The sequence below is a fragment of the Pinus tabuliformis genome, chromosome 2_2 (genome assembly GCF_031772625.1).
Source record: "Pinus tabuliformis cultivar Carrire ecotype Pingquan chromosome 2_2, CPIR1, whole genome shotgun sequence".
Taxonomy (NCBI): Eukaryota; Viridiplantae; Streptophyta; class Pinopsida; order Pinales; family Pinaceae; genus Pinus; species Pinus tabuliformis.
In genome coordinates, this window is record NC_142300.1 from 419,889,118 (window position 1) to 419,901,655 (window position 12,538).

Here is a 12,538-nt window from a genome sequence, read left to right on the forward strand (position 1 = left end):
AATGTATTGATGAGAAGTTTCTTTGCATTGTTTTTTCGAATGTTGATTCAAGGTGGGTTGATGACTTGGCTAGGAGGAAGTGGGATTAGAAGAGGAAATGTTGGCAGAAGATGAGAAAAAACTTTGGATGTTTGTTCTCTTTGTTCCTTTTGATGGTTGGCCACAAGAAGGATGAACATAGTGAAAGGGGTCAATGGTGGAAGGGATAGAAGTTGAGTCTTGAATCTCATAATCATCATACCCACTCTCTTTCATGGCTTCTAATAATTCCCTCTTCCTTGCAATGTCATCTTGGATGGCCTTCTCCCTAGCCTTATCCTCATAAAACTTTTCAAGCTTGGAAATGTATTCTGCCCTAATAGGACCTAACACTGCATTTGGTGCACCACATGGCGTTACTTGGCCTCTTATCCCAGCCAAGTGTTGTTTCAATCTAAGAATACCCCCACCTCCAATAGATTTATGGCATAATTTGCATATCATTTTTCCATCAATTACATCACAATGAGCCCATGCACTGTCCTTTCCTTTTGGAGCCATGTTTGCTTGAAATAATTACAATTTGCAAAGAAATCTGCCATTTAAAAAAAAATTGCAGCTAAGCAACATGGAAAACCAAAGCTAAATTTAGGAAAACAAATGCACATGTAGGCTACAAAATTTGATAGCATAGAACTAGAGATTTGATAGCATAGATGATAGAAGTGAGAAGTTTATAAATTTATAACACATAAAAAATTTAATTCATGGACAGCAGTCAAATGAGGAATTTTCAAGTGAAAATCCTTACCTGGAAATGCAAACTAGCTTCCTTAGCCTCCTCTTGAAGATGCCAACTCCACTGACAACTACAAACTATCTGCAAAATAGCTCCAACTCCAACTCCAAGATGACTACTCCAGCAAAAACTCAACACTCTCCAAGCTCCCAAGCAAACTCACAAACACTCCAAATCAGATGTGTGTGACAAATGAGAGGGAGAGGGGCCTCTTAAAGGCTTGGAGAGGGTGTTTTTGGAGGGAAAGCACCCTTACTTTCCCTCCAAAACCCCTAACTTCATTGGAAAAGCCGCTCTGTGGGCATGGCAGGTAACCGACCAGTTTAGGACGGAACCGGCTGGTTTGCTACAAACAAACCAGCCGGTTCCGTCCTAAACCAGCCAGTTAGGACCTTTTAGGGCCAGATTCTTGCCAAATAGCCTCCTTTACCAGGTTTTTCAGCTGGTTCCAACCGGTGGCCTTGCTGACCGGTTGGTTAGACTGGCAACCGGTTAGCTAGGCCGGTTTTAAAAACTATGGTTTAAAAATATTTTCCACCCTCAAAATGTGTCTAGATAGAAAGTTCAGGAGTTGAGGTGTAATTTTAAATTCTCATTGCTCCCTATAACTCCTACAGAGAACACTTTTTACATCAAATTACATAGACATCCCGTTTAGAAGGGGAATGTTGACACTTATAAAATGACCTTTAAACACAACCAAATTCTGCGAAACTTTAGACATGATCTAATATGATAATTTAAATAGACTCTACCCACTAGGACTCACCTAAGACTTTACCATCAAGCCCCACTCTAGCTTTGGGGTATCCTTGGGAGAAAAACTATACTAATTATTAAGTGTTAAAAAACACAAATAATTAGCGGAGGGAAAGAAACTCCCTAGACTGAAACGCTTTGGTAAAAATCATAGGCTACCTAGATGTTTTACATGGCTTCATAAACATACTAGAATCATTTTTACATAATGGCCCATAGGGCTGCAGAATTTGGATCACAAAATTCTGACAATTTGCTGAAAGATGATGATGATGATCTTCTGGACTTTTGACTGCTCTGACCATGAAAAAAATTTACTCTGCTTATAGGGTGGTTGACACTTGAGTGGTCAACAGAAAGATGGGGAGAAACATCCCCTATTGAACAAAGAATGCTCCCTTATCTTAGGGATGGATGGAATAAATGTTATCAGATCCTTTATGCCTTATCCGTGGATATGCTCAAATACAGATTGGATCCTGATTCACATTGGATCATTAACAGAGAAATGGTTTGTTTTTAATGGCTTTTATGTTGCAGGTTAGTGCCTGGTTGTAGGGCTAATGGTTGCAGCCGCTGGATAAATCTCCTATATAATTCTGCTCAAGTCCTGTTATCAATGCCTTAGAGAGTTGTATGCATGTCCAGCTGTGTGCATGCAAAGCTTTGCACAGGTGAAGCTGTGTAGATGTGGAGACAAGGATGTGTGCAGAGAGGGAGTAATACCTCGATGTTCTGCAATTTGCATAACACTAAGGCAAAGGGAGGATGCAGAGAAATGGAGCTTACCTTAGCACTCCGCACTCTGCTTAAAGCTAGAAAATGTGAAGTCTAAGTGCATGTAGAGCAAGGCATATAAAACCAAGCATGCAGAGCAAGGGATTTGCCTGACCTTCATATCCATTAGCTTTGCATTGCTAAGGAGAGGTCCTCTGCCTGTATACAGAAAAACGAAAATGACCCTAGCCTATCTATTCACACAGGTTTGTGACACATGTACAACACACTGAGTAGGAAGATGCCATGTGGCATCCATGTTATGAAAAGTAACCCTTAAATAATTGTAATGCCAAAAGTACATTCCAGGAGATATTTACTTGGGGGTTTCTCTGTCAGCATTCAGGGCATCTGCAAGGAAGATGTAAGAAGCAATTATAATGGCTGTGGGAAGTCTCTTGGCCTTCTGAGGAGAAATAAATTTATGGAGAGAGGCAATAAAGAGGCAGCTCGGATTTTTTTTCCTGGTCTCAAGTGGACTGATTCAGACACATCTCAGATTCTTTATGGACCTGTATCAGAAGGCCTGGAGCATGGATCTGTAGGAGATTCATATGGGATCTGTTTCTGATGTCTAGGATAGGTCCCCACTCCTACCCCTTTTTCTTGCCCCAAAAAGGAGAAACACATAAATATTAAGTAAATCGACATTCACAGCTCAACAAATAGAATTACAGACAACTAAATGTCATTAGACTTTATCTATGCCATACAGCCACTGAACAACTACAGTACCCATTGTGTGAGACCTTTCATTGTGAACAAGGCATAATTAGAAAATGTATACAAATAATTGATACAATTTTAGTTCTGAAAATCTTTTAAACACATAAAATTTGCAAGGTGTAGTAGGTCTTTTACATTTTGGATTAATGGAAGGGACATCCACAACTGTCAGGCTAGATGATTTTCTGTGTGGCCTTATTGATGCAGGCACTGTGTACAGCAGTTTCTCTGCTTGCTTCATTACCATTGGGCGAGCTTTTCTTTTTTCACATTATTCTGATTAGAAAGGTTAGTTTTTTTTGCAGATATTCAATTCAATTTTTCTCTTTAATGATTTCATTTTTATAATTCAAATTAAAGCAAATTTTCTACTATGTTGTGACAGGGCATTACAACATATGAATATGTTGTAGCAATGAGGTCACAGAGTGAGCCACCGGGGTTATCCATTGAGGGAGATCGACAGAGCATACATTCTTCACCAAGTAGTTCTACTGCAACAGAAATGAGTAGATCGAGTTCTCTTGGTTTGCAGTACAAGGGTGCATGGTGCACACCACCTAGAGTCTTTGTGGAACTTCAGGTACACATTTCTGTTTGCAAGGCATCAAGTTTTAATCTCATAGTAGGTTTCTGATGAGGATATTCTCGATTAACCAACAGGATGAAGTTATTCCACATTTGGGTCCTGGTCGAGTGCCATCCACAGTTGATCCAGATGCTTCAACGGTGCTAAATATGTCAGAAAACAAGCTGCAGAAGCGTCCAGTTAGAATTAGTGCTTGGAAACTAGCAAAACTGAACCCTAATGAGGCTATGAGAGCAGCAGCAAAGGCTAGGGAAAGTTCATCTATTTTACGGCCTCTAGGGGCACGGTTGCCAGATACTGATTATAGTTCTAGTGGCAATGCTAGTAGTAGCAGGAGCAGTATGAGCACTGATTTTGGAATGAGGAGGGAATTAAGAGATGAACGGATGCCATCACCTTTAAAATCTACATATCCCCCAAGTCATGCTAGTAAGGATGAAATTGAAACTGGGACTCAAAGCAGAAGCAGCTATAGCAGTGCAAGTCATACAAATGACTCAGTTGTGTTAAGTCCTCTTCGTGTAGACTGCAGATATGGCTTGGATGCTGGGGTTCATATGTTAGCCCATATAGATCGACCACAGAGGGAAATGCCTCCGACATTAACAACAGATATACCAGACACAAGGCAGAGTTTACCCATCTGCAAATCTTGTTTGGAGCAACCTCTCTGTGCAGGGATGGCTCCTGCAAGTGACAGATATAAAGCACCTGATCATAAAAGTGTTGATGATGGATTGATGCGAAGTAACCTGGCTCTGATACAGTCAAATGGAAGCCAACTAAATAGAAATATTGTGGAAAATAAGAGCTCATCTGTTTTCTGGGATGAGGGAGCGGGGAGATATGTTTCAATGCCAATACCTGGAAGAACTGAACTCAGCAGAGTCATTGGAACAGTTCATGCTCCAGAAGGTAATGCTGAGAGTGATGCTCCCAACAATCAAGTGTTTCCATCTCCTTTGCCAAGGCGTCATATTTCAGTGGGTATTTCTTCAGGCTTACCGAGTTCTGTTGCCAAACATGACAATCTTCTGTATACTGAGAAATCCATCTTCTACGGGGGGCCTCTAATTGCTCCAGCAGTGGAAATCAGTAAGAATGCTAATTCACCAAGATTATATTCACACCCTTCTGAACAAACTTCATCTGATCGCCAAGCTGTTTTTCCACATCAGGCTTACCAGGAAAGCAGGCCATTGCGTGGTTCAACAACACGTTCTCAATCTCCTGTATTTGTACCAAGGTCAATGCAAACAAAAGCTTCTAATCATCTACATCAGTAATTGCTGGCTTAATTATTGTAGCTGGGAGCTAATGGTGTCAGTAATTCAGTTTGGTTATCAAACAGTTTGCAGCTTGTGGGTTTCAAGGTCATTCTTGCAGATGGAGAACTTTAAGACATTACATGTCATTTATTTGATATTAACCAATTTTTATCAACAGTATCATGGTTTAATGACATATTCTATTGCTGCTGGGTTTGTGAATTCTCATAAGGCTGTATCTGCAGCTTAGGTAGAAATCATAGTGGCAAAATGTAGCAATAGAAGACACTTTGGTTATCAGCTTAGAGATTAAGATGCATGGTAAAGCGTCATGACCAGTATTGGCTGTTTTGGGCAACAGAGACTGTTGCGATCCTTGCATCTTCATTCGTGGTAACTTATTGTAACGTTTATTGCAGGCATTATGAGATGTTTTCGAGGGGATGATTTTCTGCTCCCTGTAAACTGACTGCAATTATGAAAATATTTTGAAAATTTCTCCAAGTAGCTGCTTTAGAACTTCAAAATAAAAATGCTTTGAGGTTCCCTGTTGCTCTCCAAGGTTGGGTCTGGGTTATATGTCATGCTGCTCTTCCCACCTCCATGGATCTTTTGCAATGTCTTTGTTTACCTTGATGGTCTTGCCTTCAAAGATGCATCAGGCGCTGGGGCATCATCTGCAGAATATGGTACATATTAGAAAGCACCTCTGGTTAAAAGTTGTGTCTTTTGTGGCAAGTTTTCTGGGAGAAAGGATAACGATGCACGAATAGAGGATTCAGCATCTATTCTTTACAATTCATCAATGATGCATCTAAAGACAAGGGCAAGTAGATACGTCGGAGACTTCTCAAGAGTTCTTACAGCATTTCACAAATAATATATCATACAAGTTTAAGTTTATATTTGGACTTTCTAGTTTATGGCGTACTGTTCAATTTTCAAGGGCTTTACTCTCTCAAAATATATTTCCAAAGGTATAAAACATTCTGCATGTTTTCAGCATTTGATAGACACCGAATATCATATTTGGTTTAGAGGTACAAAGTTTAGTTCCAAATGTAATGACGTCTAGTTCTTTGTGATTTAATGCCAAATGCAATGTCCTTCGCACTTTTTACATAACAATGAAAATGGCCATGAATGTTTTAGGCTGGATGTATCAAGCCTTTCAGGCGACCAATAGACTAGAGCACGTATTACCAGATAAATCCATCCATTAACATTGGCACTGGATGAAACTGCATAGCTGCTGGGGTAGGGTCCTTAGGGATGATTCAGGCCTGAAAGTTTATGCATTTGAATGGTTTGCTAGAATATATGCATGAGTGATCACAGCAGTACACATTGTTTTAGCACACTCAATTACAGTTTGGCTGGTGAAATCCCTTTCAAATGGGGTAGGAACAAGGTCTATCAAGAAGGCAAGTATGGTGTGCAATGAACTAAAGCAAATCATGAACAGTTGAGTTTTTGGTAATTTAGGTATACAAAATAATTGATGCTTCTGAAATCCCTTTCAAATGGAGTAGGAACGAGGTCTATCAAGAAGGCAAGCATGGATGTGCAATGAACTAAAACAATTTTTGAACAGTTGAGTTTTTTTCGTAATTTAGGTATAGAAAATAATTGATGCTTCAATATGAAATGAGCCAGAGATATATTGATTTGTAAGATGGATAAAATATAAAAACTGAAGAACGAGTAAATTAACGTTTTTGATAGATTTTGTGACCACAAATTTTAGTCCATACAGCATGATCTGAAATTTATCCAGGACAAAGAATTAAAGGTATTATAGACTCATGCATGGATGTGCCTATGTTACTTATGCAACGGATCGATAAGATTGCTAGAATACAGCGAAAGCATAACAGTCAAACATGTAAACAAAACAAGTTTAATAAGGAGTTCACCCAATGCTCCTGGGCTATGTCTCTTGGTCCAGCCTTTCAGTGGTGGCCTCTCTATTATGTTTTCAAGCAGAGTTTTACAACAGTGAGCTCAATTCAAGTATCACTAACAGAATGAAGTCAGTAGGAATGGAGTGCACAGACTCTCCTTACTGAATTCTACTTTTGAGGGTCACAGTGGTATGATAGTCCTATACTGGGTTGCTTGCTTCAACTTCTCAAGCCTTCAATGGAGTACACAAACTCTTTGACTCTCTCTGGCTCTATCTGGCTCGATGTTGCCTTCAGGTCAGCTCGGTTTCTACTCTCTGTTCTTTGCTATTAGCTTTCTGCGTCTCTGTGTTGCTTCTCTGTATGCTGCCCCCTCTGTTTCTGTCAGTTTATGGCTTTAAAGCCAATATATTCTTTTAACAGTTCGTTTCCGCTTCATGGCCTTCTGGTTTCCTTTTCTCTGTCCATTCAAATTCCTCTGCTCTGCGTCATCATCACCGGGTAACGCCTGGCAGGGAGGTGGCCACTTGTTTGCTAACGAACTGGGTGTCAGATTCCCTGAATCATATTCGAATGGCCGTTAAATCTGTTTGCTTCAAGATCGCCCGAGAACACGAATTGCTTACCAATTCATCATCCATGTTGGATTTCAAATCCCTGTCATCTTGCTTTTCAACCTGTCAAATCCGGTCAGCCATTGAGACTCATCTCCAACGTCGATCTGGCCCCCCCAGATGCTACGATCATCCTTCATATTGTGCAACAAGTCGCACGGTGTTTACCCATCCGATGCGGGCGGTTTTCTCTCTCATCCATCGGACGCGTTTCGCTCGATGTGTGGCATCGGGCAGAACTCAGTCAAAACTATTTACCGCCTCGAAGCCTTCTGATATCCCGTCGGTTTGGGGAATCTCACGCTACGGAATCGAAACAGTTACTTTTCCGAATTTTATAGCGATTTCGGGTCCGGGCGCTTCGGGGCTTTCCTTCAATGAGGGGGACGCCCTGCGATACGTGATTAGTGCTAATCGTGTATCCGAATCCACCTTTGTTTCCCGAATTAGCCTCTGGTTTTGCCAGTTTTGTGCCATTGCGCTTTACGATGGCCAACGATCTACGCGCTTGACCGATGGTCCTCGTTGCTCCGCTTTGGCTACCACTACAATTGTTATGAGGATTCCTTTTGATAGCTTCGATCCTTTCTAGGACTTGAATCTTTTAGCATAATTTGAAACAGTCATGAAAACTTAGAGAGTTTTAGGATCCAATTAGGATCACAACATCTTCCTATAATCTGACTATTATTATAGTCTAATTGCTTATACTAGTTTTGCACCGGAAGTGCTCCGCTATATTGACACTGTGTGCATTGTTTTACAATTCTAAATATTTTACAGTTTGGATCGGTGCTTGATGTCTTCCCATGAACGCCAATTTTAAAATTAAGTTAATTCATTTGAATTCCAATGTTGAAAGATAAGGTATATAAATGGAATCGTAATATTTTCTTAGTTTAGAAAATGAACATAGAGATGTAATTTGCTTTCACTCATATAGCAAATCTAATCGAAAGAAACAGACATGACTGTTTTTAATATTTATTCTCTCCTTTTGTCACCTTTTTGGAGTTATATTAATTTCTTGTTGGAGTTTTTTTTAAGATCTTTACATTTCTTCGTTCCTTGGAATTTTATATTTAATGGCTTCTTTCTAGAGTTGCTTAGGAATCTTCCTATTGGTTCAATTTCTTGGAATTGGAATTATAAACTAAATGATAATTTTATTAGGGATGGTATTAAGGTAAAAAATAAAGATGCCATGTTAGTCCTTATTACTCAAGGAAAAGTGGCCAGTCACTTGAGCTTTATGAAGAATACTCTAAAATGTTTGAGTTGCAACTCATATTGTGGGTTGAATGGGTCAAATTTAACCACTAGTTGGCTAAGTTATAATTGTTGGGTTCACAAAGCACCGAGATAAGTGGTGGTGTCTAAAGACACCGTTGTTTGTTCTCAATGGCCACTGAGACAATTTAATATTAATGTAGAAAATCCTTGAAACCTTGCAATTGCTAATGAGAGCAAACTGATCACAAAAGACACAAGATTTCTCTACCAAAAATCTGCGGAAAGAAAACAATGAATAGAAATACAATCACACATAGAACACAAAATTTATTTGGGGAACCCAACTGGGAAAAACACCTGCCTGCTTGTATAGAATTAACTGAGGAATTTGATCTATTACATAGAATTTGCTTCAAGCCTTAAGCTCCCTGTAATACTAATGAACTCGACACAAGACTTGCCCAACACTTAGGGAAATAAGGCCTGCTAGGAAGCTCCTATTTCCTAGCGCAAATCTGCCCCTAAAAAAAAGGATTTTCTTCTATTTCCTTGCACAATTCTCAAGAGAAAGTGCTTTGTTTGCTTCTCCAAGCCCCATCACAAAATCCTGCATACAATAGATAAATACATTTGTTCATTCAATCTCAATACTCAATTTGAATTGCATGACCTACTAGGACTAAATTTCGCAGCTATTGTAGTTAACTGAGTGTAAGTTGAGTTAACACAAAGTCAACTACTCAATTAAACTCATGTCTATCTTTATTCTAGAACTAGAGATCAGTGAATTGGCAGACACTAGAGTTAACTCCACTAGATAGCTAATTTAGTCATCAACTAGTCCACAACTCACTGCATGCCATCTAACTCGAATTAACTGACAAGAACTTTGTTCATTCAATCTCAATACTCAATTTGAATTGCATGACCTACTAGGACTAAATTTTGCAGCTATTGTAGTTAACTGAGTGTAAGTTGAGTTAACACAAAGTCAACTTCTCAATTAAACTCATGTCTATCTTTATTCTAGAACTAGAGATCAGTGAATTGGCAGACACTAGAGTTAACTCCACTAGATAGCTAATTTAGTCATCAACTAGTCCACAACTCACTGCATGCCATCTAACTTGAATTAACTGACAAGAACTTAGTGATAGGGCATATCACACATGTTCACTGAAAGCTAACTCAAGTAACCATGAGACTGAATTCGAATTGGCATCTTTGACTAAGGCACAAGTCAAAGATGCCATTCCTTGCTACATTTTCAACACTCCCTCTTAGCGAGGAAGTGATTCTTGGAAGAACATTGTTTGCTTGGATTTGTCTTCAACTCTACCAAGTTCTTTGTTGTTGTAGTTGCTCCCTTTGAAGTAGAAGACTTCTCTGCTTCATTTTACAGAACCTGCTTTGAAGATGCATTCTTTCACACCATGCTTTGTGAGTTCACCACTTTAGTCATAAGTGCCATGTACCTTGTGTACCTGGGTTTCTGCTTCCTGACGCTGGGAGATTCAACTTTCTTCTGAGCTTCCTTAACCAAATCCTTTGCCCACTTGGCTCGAACTTTCCCTATATTGGAAGTCTCTGATTAAGTGGCTTCCTCCACTCGCCCTAGGCTATGGTCCTCATCATCATCCTACTGGTCATCCCAATTGCCAACTAGCTTAGACTAAAATTGAGACACTGGCTGAGGCTCCATCTTGAGAGCTCTATCATGCTTTCGCTCAACCACAACATTTCTACTCTAACTCTCTACCTTGTTGCTCAAGGTTGCACATGCATCAAGCTCCAATTTGTAGAGGTTCTTGATTTTAACACTAATATGCTTGACTTGTTCTAAAGTAGAATGCTTGAGTGATGCCGGAGCATCGACACCCTTTACGCAAAATCAAAATATTTCTGAGAAATTATCTAAACAAATTTTTGGATGGCACAACTGTCAAAAGATATGGTAGTTTGTAGTGTAATGGCATGAAATTTGCCTTGTCAGCAAAAGTCAAGATCCTTGAAAGATCGTAGGGAGCTGTTGATAAGTTTTAGGAGCCTATTGTGGGTCTAAGATGATCCACAATGTTGTTGCATTTCTTTTAAAGTGTAAAGCATGTAATTGTCTTCAGCGACCAATTGTCTGAGAATTGGCACAACCATGGCGCCATTGTAATATAAATGAGTGTTTGATTTAATGAATTATGTTATGTGCGACCAAATTTATGAATTGTGTGTTTTATATAATCTATATTAATTAGATTCCACAATTGGAGTGAGTTCTAGGTATATGTGATATTGCAAGCATAGAGGATTTCATACTAAGTGTGAAGCTCTAGTGATGTAGGTGTAAGTGAGAAGCAAAACTCCAGCACATGAAACGATCCACCATTGATCACAGTAGGGATCAACTATGATCACTTCACGTTATCAAGATTCGTCATTTGATGCCTGGTAGCGGACCTATCAACCCGAGGGCATATACAATGCTTGGTCATAAGAGCGTGAGACTGGTGTTTTTTGGAGGTCGCACGTAGAACGTATGGACATGAGATGAAAAGGAGAGAGGCTTAAATGCCTTAAGTCACTATTTTAATTGGGGATCTGGATGAGTGAAGAGTTTGTTGCTACAATGGAGCCGCAAAAAGCTTAACTTTTGTGAGCCCATAACCCATAGGTTACTGGAACAAGAACATTAAAAACATGAAAACAAAGAACCCCTAGAAATCATCTTCATCAAGTGGTATCAGAGCAGGAGAAATTCCTACGTGTAGAGTTGCAGAAGAAGTTGTTGGGGCAATTCCACAGGGTAGAATTGTCGGGAGAGTGAGTTGATGCAACAACCTGAGGAGCAAGATGTGCTCGAGACGTTCCAATGGAGGTGAACCCGAGATGCCAAAATTCTGAGCCCAAAGAAAGAGATTCGGTGAGGTATCCATGGAGGCATGGTTGCAGCTCACCAACGAGCATGGAGAAGCTCCACAAGAATGAGAAGTAAAGATCACTGATACCTGAGGAGAAAATTGATGGATGAACAATATGCGACAATAAAGCATATGACTAGGAGGTCATAATTTTTTTTAGCTCGGGAATCTGATGCAAGAGCATTGACACCTTTTACAACAAAATGAAAATATTTTCGAGAAATCATCTAAACGAGTTTCTGGATGGCACAATTGTCAAAAGATAAGGCAATTTGTAGTGTAATGGCATGAAATCTGCCTTATCAGCAGAAATTGAGATACTTAAAAGATCGTAGGGAATTGTTGATAAGTCTTAGGAGCGCATTGTGGATCTAAGATGATCCAAAACGCTGTTGCATTTATTATAAAGTATAAAGCATGTAATTGTCTTTAACGACCAATTGCGTGAGAATTGGCACAACCATGGCGCCATTGTAATATAAACGAGTGTTTGATTTAATGAGTTATGTTGTGTTTGATCGAATTTTTGAATTGTTTGTGTTTTATATAATCTATATTAATTAGATTTCATGATTGGAGTGAGTTCTAGGTGTATGTGTTGCAAGCGTAGAGGATCTCATATTAAGTGTGAAGCTCTAGTGATATAGGCGTAACAGAGAAGAACTCCAACATAAGAAACTATCCACTGTTGATCATGGTAGGGATCAACTATGATCCCTTCATGTTATCAAGATTCGTCATTTGATGGCCGATAGCCGCCCTGGCAACTTGAGGGCATATACAATGCTTGGTCATAAGAGTGTGAGATTGGTGTTTTTGGGAGGCCGCATAGAGAACATATGGGTGCGAGAGGAAAGGGAGAGAGGCTTAAATGCATTTGGTCACTGTTTTAATTGGGGATCTAGACGAGTGAAGAGTTGTTGCTACAGTGTAGTCGAGGAAAGCTTAAGTTTTGTGGGCCCGTAACCCACAAGTTCT

General features: G+C 39.6%; 1 protein-coding gene across 2 annotated transcripts in view; it reads left to right on the forward strand.

The window, feature by feature from the left end:
* The window catches only part of LOC149193053 (putative protein S-acyltransferase 19), a 264,412-nt gene extending 258,612 nt beyond the window's left edge, over positions 1–5,800 (forward strand). For both annotated transcript variants that reach the window (XM_089404776.1, XM_089404777.1), the window contains 3 exons: positions 3,248–3,328; positions 3,426–3,623; positions 3,704–5,800. In XM_089404776.1, the coding sequence (XP_089260902.1) occupies positions 3,248–3,328; positions 3,426–3,623; positions 3,704–4,915 (1,491 nt within the window). In that variant the 3' untranslated portion in view covers positions 4,916–5,800. The remainder of the gene's footprint in view (positions 1–3,247; positions 3,329–3,425; positions 3,624–3,703) is intronic.
* The last annotated feature ends 6,738 nt before the right edge of the window (positions 5,801–12,538 follow it).